Raw genomic sequence first — 13,930 nt, forward strand, 5'->3', positions numbered from 1 at the left:
CGCAATTTAAGTATCAACTTTTATTTACATATTCAATATTTGATTGCTGGCATGATATATATTTACTATGATTTTCGCAGACTGAATTTTGGTTGCCTTTTTGGTCTGGAAATTTACCAAAACCCAATTGTTTGTGCTGCATATTTCATGGTTGCCCTTGCAAGATAGGGTGAGGGCATACTAAGTGGATACCAATCCTTCGTTCTGTTTGAATATTAATTTTTCCCGCAATGATTTTTCTATGTGTGTGTTTTTTTTCGCATAAATTATGGCCCTATTTAAGGGAGTACTGGGCGTTATTCACATAGCACTTAAAACATATTTATGCATTTGGTTATTTTGTTGAAATTTTATTGCCTACATTTAGGTGTTTGCCACACGTACGCATACCCATACGTGTTGGGGCTGTGGGTTTGTGTGTCAAAAATATAATTTATTACGGCTACGCATTCTAATTTTTGCATTCTCGTTGAAATGAAAATGTTTTTCTGGGCCAGCTAAGAAGAGTGATATGTTTCCCATGGGATAGCGCGAGAGGAGAAGGTTAAACCAGGTTTATAGAACAATTATTGAGTCAGCATTAAGTGTTTAACTTTTTTGTATACAAATTAAATTATTTTTTACTAAAAAAACGACATTGAAAAGCGACTTATTGAAAGATTTAACATCACTATTTATTTCCATCAAAAGTTAAGGTTTATTTTAAAGACAAAAAAGTTTATAGTTTCTGGCAAGTGAAAACTAAATGAAAATATTATGAAATATAGATTATAAATGTTTTTAAAAGTTTAAAACCCTTTATTTTAGTTTGAATAACTGTTCAACATCTCTGAAAAATGATCTTAAATTTGGTTTGCCAAAATAAAATATTAAATATAACTTATGTTTCCTAAAAGCTAAAAGAGGCAAACGTCAGGAACCTTGTACCCTTTTGTCTGTAACTCGATTACATATCAGTTATGAAAGCACTTGGCGCAGCCATCCTCAATTAACTTGATTCGTTACCATGTTTCCAAAATCCTTCAGATGCTCTGCCAAAAATCAAGCGAACGTTGCCTGGTTTTTGGCGCACTGATCAAGCACTAATCAAATAGGGCCCCAAAGCAGCCTGCCAGCCAGCTCATGGCAAATTGTTTGGTATTTACATATCATTTGTGTACATCCCACCCCTTTCTGCCCGGAAGAGAATCGAAAGACTGCTCATTACGCCAGACGACATCGGAAGATTGTGGGCCGGAGGTCGGTGGCTGAGCGATTGGAGATGTAGATGGAGATGGAGAAGAAGCCGTGACACAGTTAAAGGGCGAGAGTGCACAAATTTGCTGGTGCCCTGCCAAGTGGGCTAACGATTTTGTGTCCGCTTTGTCTGTTTCTATGGAAAGCTACACCGAGAGAAAAACTCCCTCGAAAACTATGAAAATTATTTTTTTTGTTACCTTCTTTTCAATACTGAATATGCATCAGCTGTTAAAAAATTCACTATTAGGTTAAAAATAAAGCCAGATAAAAAACAATTTTTACAGAAACCTTTTTAAACATATATTTTTAGGCATTATACTTGTCTATTTTTTCTTTGCCAATTTAACATTTATAAAATCAATTTTGGTTTTTTATCTTTTTCACATTTTTTAGTTGCTCCTTTTAAAACTTTTTTTCTCTGTGCTTGAGTGTTTAAAAGCGAGGCGGTCCACATTTGGTCGTTATTTGATCATCATTAGCGATACGAATCGGGTAGGGTCTGAATGTGAGTAAAGTGGGGCCGCCTGCATGTGGGACCTCTTCATTGTCCCTTTACCCCTTGCAACTACCCCAAATTTCCTACCCCGCATCGCAGGGTTCAAGGGTCGCGCCTCGATTTGCTTGGCTGCACCGAAAAGTTGCAACAAAAGTTTCGTTCAGCCGTTGGTCCGCTCTTTGTGTTGAGCTTGACTTGGTTGGCTCTTTGATTAAACCCAAAATCCGGCGGGTGTTGGCCAGAAACAGAAACCCGGTGGAACGCTGAAGGGCTTACGTAGTGCCAGAGTGTAATTAAATAATTGCGGTCAGCACCGCACTCGCCAAACCAAATCGAGCTAATGTATTTGGCGCAAAATCTCACTCGGTCCATTTCTGCTTTTATTTATTCCTCTTATTACGTTTTATTTGGATTTTTGGTGCTGGTTTCTTTTCTCTTGGCCTGTGCTGCCATAGTTTCTGGCTCGTTTCAACTTTGATTTCGTTATTTACTTTGCCAGTCTTTGGCGCAAATTTTATTTCATAACTTAGTTTTCGCGGTTTTCCCGATGGGGGATTTAAGAATTCTTGTTGATCTAATTTGTTGAAATGAAAACGACGAGTGGAACTAAGTAGCTAGCGAAACTTTTCACTACTTAAATCCAAATATCTCAATTGCTGAGGAGATTAGTTGCACTACTTAAATTTAGTTATCAAAAAATCCCTCTAATGCAACTAAGTTTTGGGGAAGCTTTAATTTCTGCTTACTTAAAGTATACAATAAGACTAGTATATATTATATAAACTGCACTTTACTTAAAAAAATAGTTTTTTAATTTTTTGCATGTTTTATAAATGTGTTGAAATATAAAACGAACATTATTTTCTAGTATTTAAGAACTTTAGTTTGAATAGTTTGTTATTACTTAAGGACCATCATACATATTTTGAATGAAAATGTAATATCAAGTTTTATATTTCACCAAAAACTTTATTAAAGATATAAAGGTTTTAACCAAATAAAAATGATGTTTTAGGTGAAAAATCACTATATAAGCAAAACAAAGAAACATATATGAATCTTTATAAGTATTTTTAAAAGTCGATCGACCAGTTCAGACGTTGCAGTCGTTTGTATCCTTTTGTGTTGTGTTCCGTCTAGTAGTTAATGCTTACCCCTTTGTTGCTGCTACAATTTGTGTTGCCGTTGGATGTCCTTTTGCTTTGAGCCTTACACACACCCACAAGAGCACACGAACAACCATGTCCGTATGGAGTATCCCAGCACTGGGAAACCGATTTAACAGGAAACTGCCACAAACCAATTTTATGTGTGTTCCTTTTCTCCCCGCCGAAAACACAAAAAAACCAAAACAAGTATCATCTGCCAGCCACTGCCAATGCAGCTGCACATCATCAATATTATCGCTACCACAAGCAGCAACAGCAACAGCAGCAGCAGCAACAAAGCTGCCTGCGACAGCAGCAAAGACAATTGCAGTGGGAGCAGCAGCAGCAGCAACACCAGCAACACCAACAACTGCAACACCAACTGACCAATAGCTCCAGCGAGTTTGACGAGTTCCACTGGCCCAGCAAGCAGACGGGTGGCGAAAACCTGGGTGGGAAAATCTATATAACACCCGCAGACATACCGCCGCCACCTCAGCCGCCCCAGCACAGCGGCAGCAACAGTCACAGCCACCACAATGGCAACAAGGGCAGGCAGCATCAGCAGCAGCAACAGCAGCAGCCACATCCCCACCCTCTGCTCCATTCCCACATCCACCCACATCCTCACCCGCACCACCAGCATGGACATCGCACGCCGCCGCACCGCTGCAAATGCGAACACCCATCCATCGAACTGATGGGCTACGAGGACTCGGTCATCGCCACCGCCACCGCCAGCAACACGGCCGCCAATGTGGGCGTGGCAGCGGGCGTGGGTCGCCACCAGCACCCGCCCTACTACTACAAGTCGGCGGTTGGCCGGAGGTCGAGCGCCAAGCTCCACGAGTCCATGCTGGGCGGCGGGAGCAGTCTGGAGGACGACGACGGGACCAGTGCCGGCAGCTTCGGGGAGGGCATGTCGCGGTTTAAGGTAAGGCAGGGCACCAGAGATGACCAGCGCACTCGTTTCAAAGATTGTAATACAGAGTGATCAAAACCAAACATTGCCTACTGGATTGAGGGCTTAACTTACCTTTGCAGCTCACTATTTTATCCCTGTTCCTGATTTATATACTTTATTTTATAAATTCATTTCAAAACTCCTTTAAAAACTTCTAGGAACACAGGACTTGTCTATGAAAACCAATACGACCAAGTCCTTACTCCACATTCTATTTTTTTATTTGATGAAAGCTTTAAACAGCTATGGACCTAAAATTTATACAAGGTTTTAAATAATTTAAAACATTAAAAATTAATTAACAACACGTCCATTAATTATTATCATATGACATTTATTTAATATGATCTACATAACCATTCAGAAACGACTGTGCAATTTACCTAGCGTAAGGGATCAATTTGTATCCTTATGAACCTATAAATTAAACTTACACGAAACAATTTTGCTTTTAAAATTTAAACACCGTTATAAGATTGCAAGTTTCGTGAAAAATGAAAAATTATGCCATTCTCTCTTAAACGAAACTATAAACATTTTAAACAAGGCTACCCCGTTAATGTTTACAATTTTGAAAAACAACGTATGCTATGGCACAAATGCAAACTGGCATCACTGCAAGGGACCCAAACAAACACTCGCTCAATGTTCCGCCCGCCGATTGGTCAACATTTGGCGATATGTTTGCAGCTTGGTTGCTCAGTAATTAAATTGATTTGTCCATGAGTGCAAAATGAGCCGCTGATTGACCACAGTGACCATCCTGATAAACACAAGATGAATGGGCAGATGGGCAGATGAGCAGCCAATATATCAATCCAAAATGTGGGAGTTTGTGGTTTAATGGGAGCTGTGTCAGTCTCTTTATGTCTCTGTGCCATCAACAGGTGGTCGATAAGAGACAGGACTTGATTGTAGGCATTACCGCAAAATACACGAGATAAACGCGCAGAGCTTAATAGAAATAATGAATGTTTTATAAAACTTAACAAGGATTTTTTTTAGAATTTCAGCGATCTACTTAATTTGTCAATAAAATTGTTTAAATTATTTCATGTTATAAGCTTAACATAACAGATGTAAAATAATAATTTTGCAAAACAATTATTTATTATTTATTTTATATTAATATACATTAATTATAATTATACATACTCAGAATAATAAAACATTATACATAATTAATATTAATGTTTTTTCCTTTTATTTAAAATGCTGATGAACCAGCTGTTCTTAAAAATTTGTTTTTTTTCTTCATATTCATTTACTTTTATTATTTAGCTCTGTATTTTCCAGACCATAGTCACTAGACCTTAAGTAATTATGTTTAGCACCAAGGCCAACTTACGTCTGTAGCTCATTAGTTAAACACGTTTAAATGTGTGCATAATTAGCAATATAAAAAACAGGGGAAAAGAATGAACACGCCATGAAAAGGGACAATAATTAATTTAGGGGCCGTTTAATGAAAAGCCAAATGACAAAAACCAAAAGCCAGCAAATACTCAACCCCAGGCCAGACAAAAGGACATCAATTTTTTGTTGTATCCTGCTGAGGGCCTTGGTAAAGTCTCAATAGTGTCCCCTCACGTTGAAGCGATTATGTCCTAACAGCAACATGACAAATATAAGGCTAAACAAAAAGCGAAGTAGAACAAGTATACGACATGTGGCGCAACACGGAAGAAAAATACACGTCAGCTTGGCTGGTAAAAACTCCAACTAATTGCCGGAAGTCCAGCAAACGAATCCTGTTTCGCTGGGGGGATCAAGCGAAAATATTGCTCTCAAAAACCTTTCAGTTTCATATTTATTAAATGAATCCAAGATTGGTAAGAAGGGTGTGAGGCGAGTTCAGGTAGCAGACTAATTGCGGCACATTGTGCAGCGAATTCAATGGGAAATCCCAAAACAATCAAGCCGAAAAAAAGAATGAATGGACATTGATACTATTGGAGCTGTTCAAGCGTTAGCCCAGTGGATAAAATGGCCAGGAAAGAAGGCAAGTGTAACAGAATGTGTTTATTTAAGTGAAAGATGAAATGTTCCTAACGAATTATTTGGCCAAGAGTGAGTCATAGGTGTATTACGAATGGGATTCACTCTTCTGTTATATTTTGAATACCTTATATTTTTAGTTTAATCGACTATGTAAATAGAAGTGCAAAAAAGGCTTATTATTTGTCAACTTTAAATTTTTATCAGAGAGAAATAAATTAACGCCAACCTCAAATAGTCGATACATCTATCAGAAAACGATTCCTGAACTATTTTTGATTATAACTTATTAACATTGTCTTCCTTTTTTAGCTTTATAAATCTGATATACCTTGACAAATAAAAACTAATTAAATAAATTGAAAACCGAATTCAAATTCTAATTTGAATAAAATTCCTTTTCATTGTGCCCACAAAGTCAAATCCCTAGTGCAATGAACTCCAAGAGGAACCATAAATTGTGTGTACATATGCCATATATAAAATGCTGCAAAGTTGTAACTAACATGTCTTCGACGTTGCCAGTTGTGCCTCCGTAGGGCTATATATTATCCAAGAGATTTGGGGAGTGGCTACGTGGTCAATGGGGAATCCCCTACACGTGTCTTTGGTTTTCCGAGGAGAGAAAAAAAGGGCGACTTTTGTTCTTTCCCTCGAACTTTGCCTTTTTGAACTGGCATTTCTGTAGTGCTTCAATAAAGTGCTATTATTAAATGTATGCACTCTGTATGTAGGTGTTCTTATGCCAAAGGTGCAGCCAATCTGAGTTGGTATAACTGGTTTTACTAGAATTCTTGGTCGGCACTAATAATGTTATTTTTGTATTGGTGTGGTAAACAAGTAGTTTTTATTGTGCAGGTCAACAGAAAACAAAACTGGTGCTAAGATTGGCATTCAATTTGAAAATCAGCCAGACTTTTCTAAAACTTTGAAGAAAAAAAAAAAGGAAAATTTAATATGTTTAATTTACATACATAAAAATATGTAAACGTATTTGTTAGTGGTTGGTCTTTAAGAAAGTGTACTCAATTCAATGAACAAGTTTATTAGGTAGAAAGCAATTTATAATTCTTAGGTGGAGTTTTAAAATTTTTCTTATTAAATTTCTCAATGAATTGTCATTGTGTTTTGAAGGATGTTGAGCTATGAAACATATTTGCAGCTGCATGAACTCGCGGCGCACAAATTTTTTTATTTATTGAAGTAAACAAAGTAAAGAATACAAGCCAAACATAACTTCTGCCAGCTGCAGACAAAAAAGACGTCCACCCATAACCTTGAGCTGGAACAAATAAATCCAATTAAATAGTCACAAAAAAATGTCACGCTCTGCCAAAAATCCATTGACATGATTCGACAAAAATGCTAAAAACAGAAATAAATAAAGTGCAAAAACATTTCGTTCAACGATTGATTTCAACAACACAATTAGTCACATCGAAGCCGAGTTAAATAGAAAAGAGAGAAACAGCAACAATAGCGCTGCGTGGATTTGTCTTTTTGAGGTGTGGACAACTTAATTATTTGGTCGCGTAATGTAAAATTATGTAAAAGTAACGAACAAACATGGCAAAATCACAAGACAGGTCTTAAACATTTACTCGATACGAAAAAAGAGATTTCTGATTTTGTGTACTTACGTCATGCGTCAATTGCCCTGGGTCCCCACTTGCCCCCTTTTGCTACCCATCTTACCTGTGTGTATATACTGTATACTGACCAGCGCATAAACCAGTTATTGGCGACCCAGTCTGGAGTTAACAAAAACTACTTTCATTTTCGCTCTCCACTTTTTGGACTCATTTGGTTGCCGTCCCTCTCCCTACAAAACTTTATCCCCAATCTCTCCCACGATGTCTTATGCATTTTGCTTTGTTTTCTGCGGTTTGAGTGGAACGCGTTGAGTGAATGGAGAAAAGTCATTGCGCATGCGCAACGTTACTTTCCATATAATACATGTACATAGTATATACGTGCCTGAAGTCGCTGATTAGGCAGAAAGATTGTACCCAAATTGGCCAAAGTGCGCATTTCGTTCGAGCCTTTTAATTCGGCTTGGCCAATTTGCTCATTTTGGTCAGCCCAGAAGGCGGCTGATTACAGAAATGTGAACGGAAAACGAGGAAACGATGACCATTTGAAATGAAAGCCAATTTCCCTGCATGGAAAATGGGTTAATGAACCGCCGGTTGCCTCTTCAAAATTATATTCGCATTGTATTCACTTTGAATCAATTATTTCCATGTTTGTTGTGATAAACTTTATAATTCATTAACTGGTCAATACTAATTCAAGTTTGTACTGACACAACAATATTTTATTCAAGTCAAGAGTAAAACATGTTTTCAGATAAATTATACAATGAAATAAAAATAAAAAAGTAATTATTCAATTAGTTTGTTCTCAGTTGAACTAAAAACCTCCAAGAGTGTTTACACAGAGGACATTCATTTCATAGCAAGTTATATAATTACGGTGTATAAATAAAATAAGTTAATTATTCATATTATAATGAAAGCTTAATTGAGAAATTGGGATTGGTTAAAAAAAGATTTTATCGTTAATATCTGTGACAAACAATACTTTTTTGACTCTTTTCTTCGGTATAATAATAACAACAAACTACACTAAAAAAAATTCAATGGCTTAAATTCAAAATGTTATATTTAACATTAAAATTATTATTAATATTCAATTTTAAATACAGTGCATAATAAATTGATCGATTTATATTAATACATTTTAATATATTTTGCTTAGGCCCCAAATAAATTTGGATGAAAATCAAGCGAAAAATATTTTAACTTGGATTTACCACGTTTCTTTGTGGTATAATAAGTTCCGATAAAACTTCAACAAATTGTACTTTACATAGGTCAAACTTTTAAATTTATTTTACTAATAATTCCCTGTTGTTGCTTCGTTCAAACAGAATCTAATGCACACCAAGGAGAAGAAGCGTCGGGTGCGGATCATCCTCAGCGTTCTGACAGCGGTCATAGCGGTAGCTCTTTTGGCCACTGCCCTGGTATTCATTCTCCGGACGGACGAAGAGGATGGCTCAGACGACTCCAATAACTCCAATAATGCCATCGATCTGGAGGACGTGCTGAGCGGGCAACTTTATGCCAAGCGCTTTAACGGAAGCTGGAGCAATGGCAACAGTCTGATATACAAGGATAACGCGGTAAGTTAAAGATAAAACATGTTCAAACTTTATCTTTTCGTAACCATTATCCGAAAATTTAAATATTGATTTTTAAGATCAGTTAAAAAAAAAATAATTTTAATTTTGTATAATCACTATGGAATAGGAAAGCCTAACATGCTAATATAAAATGGGCAACTAAAAAAAATAACTTATTGTAATAAAATAACTTATTGATCCAATATCAAAACATGTAGATAAAATAATTATTACTTTCCCTTTTGGTGTTTTTAGTCTATTATGGAATTCGATGCCAAGACGGGAGTACGATCCGTACTGCTCGAAAACTCCGCGCACTATGTGCTGTATGAAAAGTCCGCCGATGGACTGTTTCTGCTGCTGGCGAAGAACTACAGAAAGAACTTCCGGTACAGCTTCCTCGCGGAGTACGATCTGTACGACCTGAACACGAAAACGTTTACTGCGCTGACCATCCAGAATGTGCAGCAGTATCTGAGCATGGTCCAATGGGCGCCGGTGGGCAATGCCCTGGTGATCAACTTCAATCGGAATCTGTACTATAAGCAGAGTGCCCTGGAGACGGAGATCGCGATCACCAGCGACGAGCAGGAGGGCGTACTCAATGGCATTCCCGATTGGGTGTACGAGGAGGAGGTGTTCAGCTCGAATGTGGCCACGTGGTTCAACCCGTCGGGCGACCAGTTGGCATTCATCAAATTCGATGACTCTTCCACGATTCCGATCAGATTCCCCTACTACGGCGATGCCGGAGATCTCCGATACCAGTATCCGTTGCACCAGTCGATCGCCTATCCCAAGGCCGGATCCTCAAATCCGCGGGTGGAACTGGTGATGGTCGATCTGAACAGGGCCGTTTCTGGAAAGGATTTCCTGACCGTGATGCCGGTGCCGCCTGCCCTTAATACTGAGACCGACTACATTGTTACCGTGGTCAGTTGGGTGGACGACACCCATGTGCTATCCATCTGGATGAACCGCATTCAGAATGCCGCGTACGTTGTGACATTCGACGGGCTCAGCAGAAGTGTGGTAAGTGGCTTTGCTTTTTTTTAAACAATATTAACTAATTTGGTAAGCAATACAGTTATGTAAGTTACAATAATAATAATAATAATAATATTTATTCAAGCTTGTGGAAGCTCTTATATGAAACTATTAAATACCAATACAATGATATTGTGACATAGAGAAAAGTTTCCCGTTCATCATTAAACTTCAAAGTAAAATAATTTCATATTTTTTGTTTTAAACATATTCAAAATCATGTATTGAAACCAAATAAAATATAGGCATCGGTTGCTGTTAAGATTACAACAAAAAATTAATTTGACTTTGTCGAACGTTTTCGGTAAAGTTTTTTTTGTTTGCGGCATTTTGTATGAATGAAAATAATATCTTTTTCGTTTTCTTCTATTCTTTTTAATGATATGTATTGTGAAATAAATTTCTAGGATCTAACATATTAAATAGTTATTCATTATTGCAATTTTATACAAAAAATGTAGTCTCAGCAAGGTTAAGTCGAATTATTAATTTGTAATAATTACTGTTTCAATAACCGATTTCAATTTTAATATGTACTTATATGATTTCTAACAGATCTACAGTGCGGAATCCAAGACCGGCTGGGTGGACCTCTATACCGCTCCCTTCCGGAACCGCAACGGATCCCGTCTGGCCTTCGTCCTGCCGCACAACAACTACAAGCACGTCCAGCTCCTCAGCTCCAAGGTGGCCAGTGCCGAGCCACAAACTCTGGAGCCCCTGACCGAGGGCAAGTACGTGGTGGACAGCATCCTGCACTGGGACGGAGCCAACGACATTATCTTCTACACCGCCAACACCGAGGATCATCCCGAGCAGCTGCATCTGTACGCCATTCGAGCCCTGGCCAAACAGAACCCCAAGTGCCTCACTTGCAACCTGATCACGTCCGGGGATGTGCCGCAGACCTACTTCTCGGCCACCTTCAACGACAATAACCATATTGTGATCACCTCGCTGGGACCCGGAATTCCCACCACACACATTTACGAGTGGAAATTCGAAAACTGTAAGTTTGGACACAAATATACATTTATTTATAAACTAGGGAAAAATGTAACCATAAATTAACCAAAGAAATTTGGTCATCTTTAGTAAAATTTGGTCTGGTAATTGGTAAATTGATCTAAAGTTTGTTTTTCTTGGCTCCCAAAAAACATAAGTCCTTCAAATTTTCAAAATGTTTTAGGAAATGGTTAAAATAACACCCAATGTAAGATTAATGACTTAAAAATTACCTTGAGGCTTAAAGTTCAAAGTTCAAATTGGTTGTTTTTAAACATTTATACAAATTTACTCCGAGATGAAATATGATTATAAATACAAAGCGGACAATCATATTACCCAGCCCAAAAAATTTAACGGAAAGTCGGAATGGTTTTATTGTTTTTAAAAGTATGCACATTAAAATCAAAGTAAAGTCATTAAATAAAATATTTTTTAGCTTCCTTTCTATTTAATGTTAATTTGGCTTTTTCAAAATATTTGATTGAAATTCAAGCTTATTCTATTGTTTTGTATTTGGCTTGTTAATTTTTTAGCCCAAGTTGTCATCTCGAATGTCATCGACTGGGAAACCAATGAAAGCCTGCGTGCCAAATTGAAGGGCGTGGCCCTGCCCTCGCACAAGATCCTGACAGTGAACATTGACGGTGGCTTCCAGGCAAAGGTTCTGCTCCAGCTGCCCCCAAATTTGGACACTAGTGGCGCAACCAAGTATCCCATGCTAGTGGATGTCTACGGTGGACCAGATTCCTATTCTGTAAGCTAAATGAAGGATTGAAATAAATTAGGCAGTTAGTAATCCCAATCCCTCTGTTTATTTAGGTTACAAACAAGTGGATGGTGGACTGGGGCACCTATCTGACCTCAAATCAGTCTGTGATCTATGCCAAGATCGATGGTCGAGGCTCTGGACTTCGTGGCGAGAGTCTCCTCCATGCCATCTACCTAAAGTTGGGCACCGTGGAGATCAGTGATCAGATTAACGTTACCGCGTAAGTTTTTAACATAAGTTAATTTCGTATTTTAAGTTTAAAAGCAAAGAAAATAATATCACTTAATGGCCAAGTGTCCTTGTTTTATACGATACTTTTTTTTAACATATTTATCTTTATATTTTTTATTTAGGAAAACAAATTTTAATGGCACGCATCAAACTATTTATTTTTTTTTTGCTTTCGTTGCCCAAAATTCATGGTAAAGGTATTTTTTGCAACTATTGTATTTAGATAATCAAGTAAACAAAAACAATTAACAATCGTAGGACTATTTAATATTTCTTAATAAATTATATATTTTAGACTTTTCCAACAGACATATTTTTCCCGTTTTTATTGGGAGAAATTTTCAAATTTATTTATCCATACAAAAATAACTTATATTAAGTATAAACTCCCAGAAAACTTTCTAAGCAGCAACTTAAACTCCACATTTTTCAGAACCCTCTCGAAGATGTACAACTACATTGATGCTGATCACGTTGGCATTTGGGGCTGGTCATATGGTGGCTACGCTGCAGCCATGGCTCTGGCCAATGATAACAGCCAAGTCTTCAAGTGTGCAGCCTCGATAGCTCCAGTCACGGATTGGGCCTACTATGGTGCGTAGACTTCTATCTCGATTCAGTGAACCAACTAAAAAATATACTTTTCTTACAGATTCCATTTACACAGAGCGCTACATGGGTCTGCCCAACACGAATGAGGTGGGCTATGCCAATTCCAGACTGAGTACGATGGCCGTGAAGCTGCGGGGCAAGAAGTATTTGCTGGTTCATGGCACACTGGATGATAATGTGCACTACCAACAGGCCATGATCTTGGCCAAAAATCTGGAGAGACAGGACATTCTCTTCAAGCAGATTGTAAGTACTCTTGCCCATTGAACAGGTTACAGGTCAGAGACATTTCTCATTTTATAAATGCCCTTCCAGAGCTACGCTGACGAGGATCATGGTCTGGCCAACGTGCGACCACATCTGTACCATTCGTTGGATCGCTTCTTTGGCGATTGCTTTGCCAGCAGTCGCCTGATGAAAAGTGCCAAATAAACAGGGCAATAAGTGCATCATAAAGGCAGATAAAAGCACAGACATTATAGCTATAATTGCCAGATAATATCAAGTAATGATTAGCAGTTTTGACACATTTTTTCAGCTGCAACTAGAAAAGAGAAAAACAAGAATTGGTACTTAACAAGTTAATAGATTGCAAATTAAACAAGAACTTTAAACAAACTATTTAATCAGACAATTCAAATTGATATAAAGATCAAAATGCTTAAAGAGAACGATTAAAACAAAACTATAAAACGACATAATGCAGGTCCAAAAGTGTTATAAGATAACTTGGAACAATAATCTTTTCAAATTGCATTTTAAGACATTTTAAACTTAAAAACAAAGGGTAAAATTACAAGAAATTATTTAAAATAGCTGCAATTGAAGGAAAAATTGTCTAGCTAGTGCCTGATTATATTGCTAATGTAAAACCTGTATTGTAGATATTGCAATTCAATTATAAATTGTGTATCCAAAAACTTTGCAAGCGCTTCAATTTAAGCTTACCACTCCTGATTCTGAATTTTAAATTGGTAACAAACTTCCTGTAAATTAAATATAATGAAAACCCAAAGTAGTTTGTAATTTTTTGTAGCTTATTAGTTTGCTACTTGTATAAAAGTAAAACAAATTGTAAATAATAAAAAAACATAGTTGTTAAAAGGCTTTTTGTAAATTAGAAGACATTGTGTATAGGCAACCGTTAAAAAGGCAAGAAACAATAAACACTTAAATTAATAAACACCCTTCGTTATTTTTAATCCAGCCCAAAAAATGCAAACTCCCAGTA

The 13,930-nt window shown here is 37.3% G+C and overlaps 1 protein-coding gene across 6 annotated transcripts in view; it reads left to right on the forward strand.

Annotated features, from left to right (window-relative positions):
• LOC128259909 (venom dipeptidyl peptidase 4) overlaps positions 1-13,882 on the forward strand; it is an 86,167-nt gene extending 72,285 nt beyond the window's left edge. For 4 of the 6 annotated variants that reach the window (XM_052992536.1, XM_052992537.1, XM_052992539.1 and 1 more), the window contains 8 exons: positions 8,778-9,032; positions 9,288-10,064; positions 10,635-11,088; positions 11,621-11,841; positions 11,907-12,076; positions 12,521-12,681; positions 12,740-12,945; positions 13,015-13,882. In XM_052992536.1, coding sequence (XP_052848496.1) covers positions 8,778-9,032; positions 9,288-10,064; positions 10,635-11,088; positions 11,621-11,841; positions 11,907-12,076; positions 12,521-12,681; positions 12,740-12,945; positions 13,015-13,131 — 2,361 coding nt within the window. In that variant the 3' untranslated portion in view covers positions 13,132-13,882. Of the gene's footprint in view, positions 1-3,091; positions 3,818-8,777; positions 9,033-9,287; positions 10,065-10,634; positions 11,093-11,620; positions 11,842-11,906; positions 12,077-12,520; positions 12,682-12,739; positions 12,946-13,014 lie in introns of those variants that run through there. The other 2 variants (XM_052992535.1, XM_052992541.1) reach the window with 2 other exon arrangements.
• Positions 13,883-13,930: the final 48 nt, after the last annotated feature.

This window comes from Drosophila gunungcola (genome assembly GCF_025200985.1).
Source record: "Drosophila gunungcola strain Sukarami chromosome 3L unlocalized genomic scaffold, Dgunungcola_SK_2 000009F, whole genome shotgun sequence".
NCBI lineage: Eukaryota > Metazoa > Arthropoda > Insecta > Diptera > Drosophilidae > Drosophila > Drosophila gunungcola.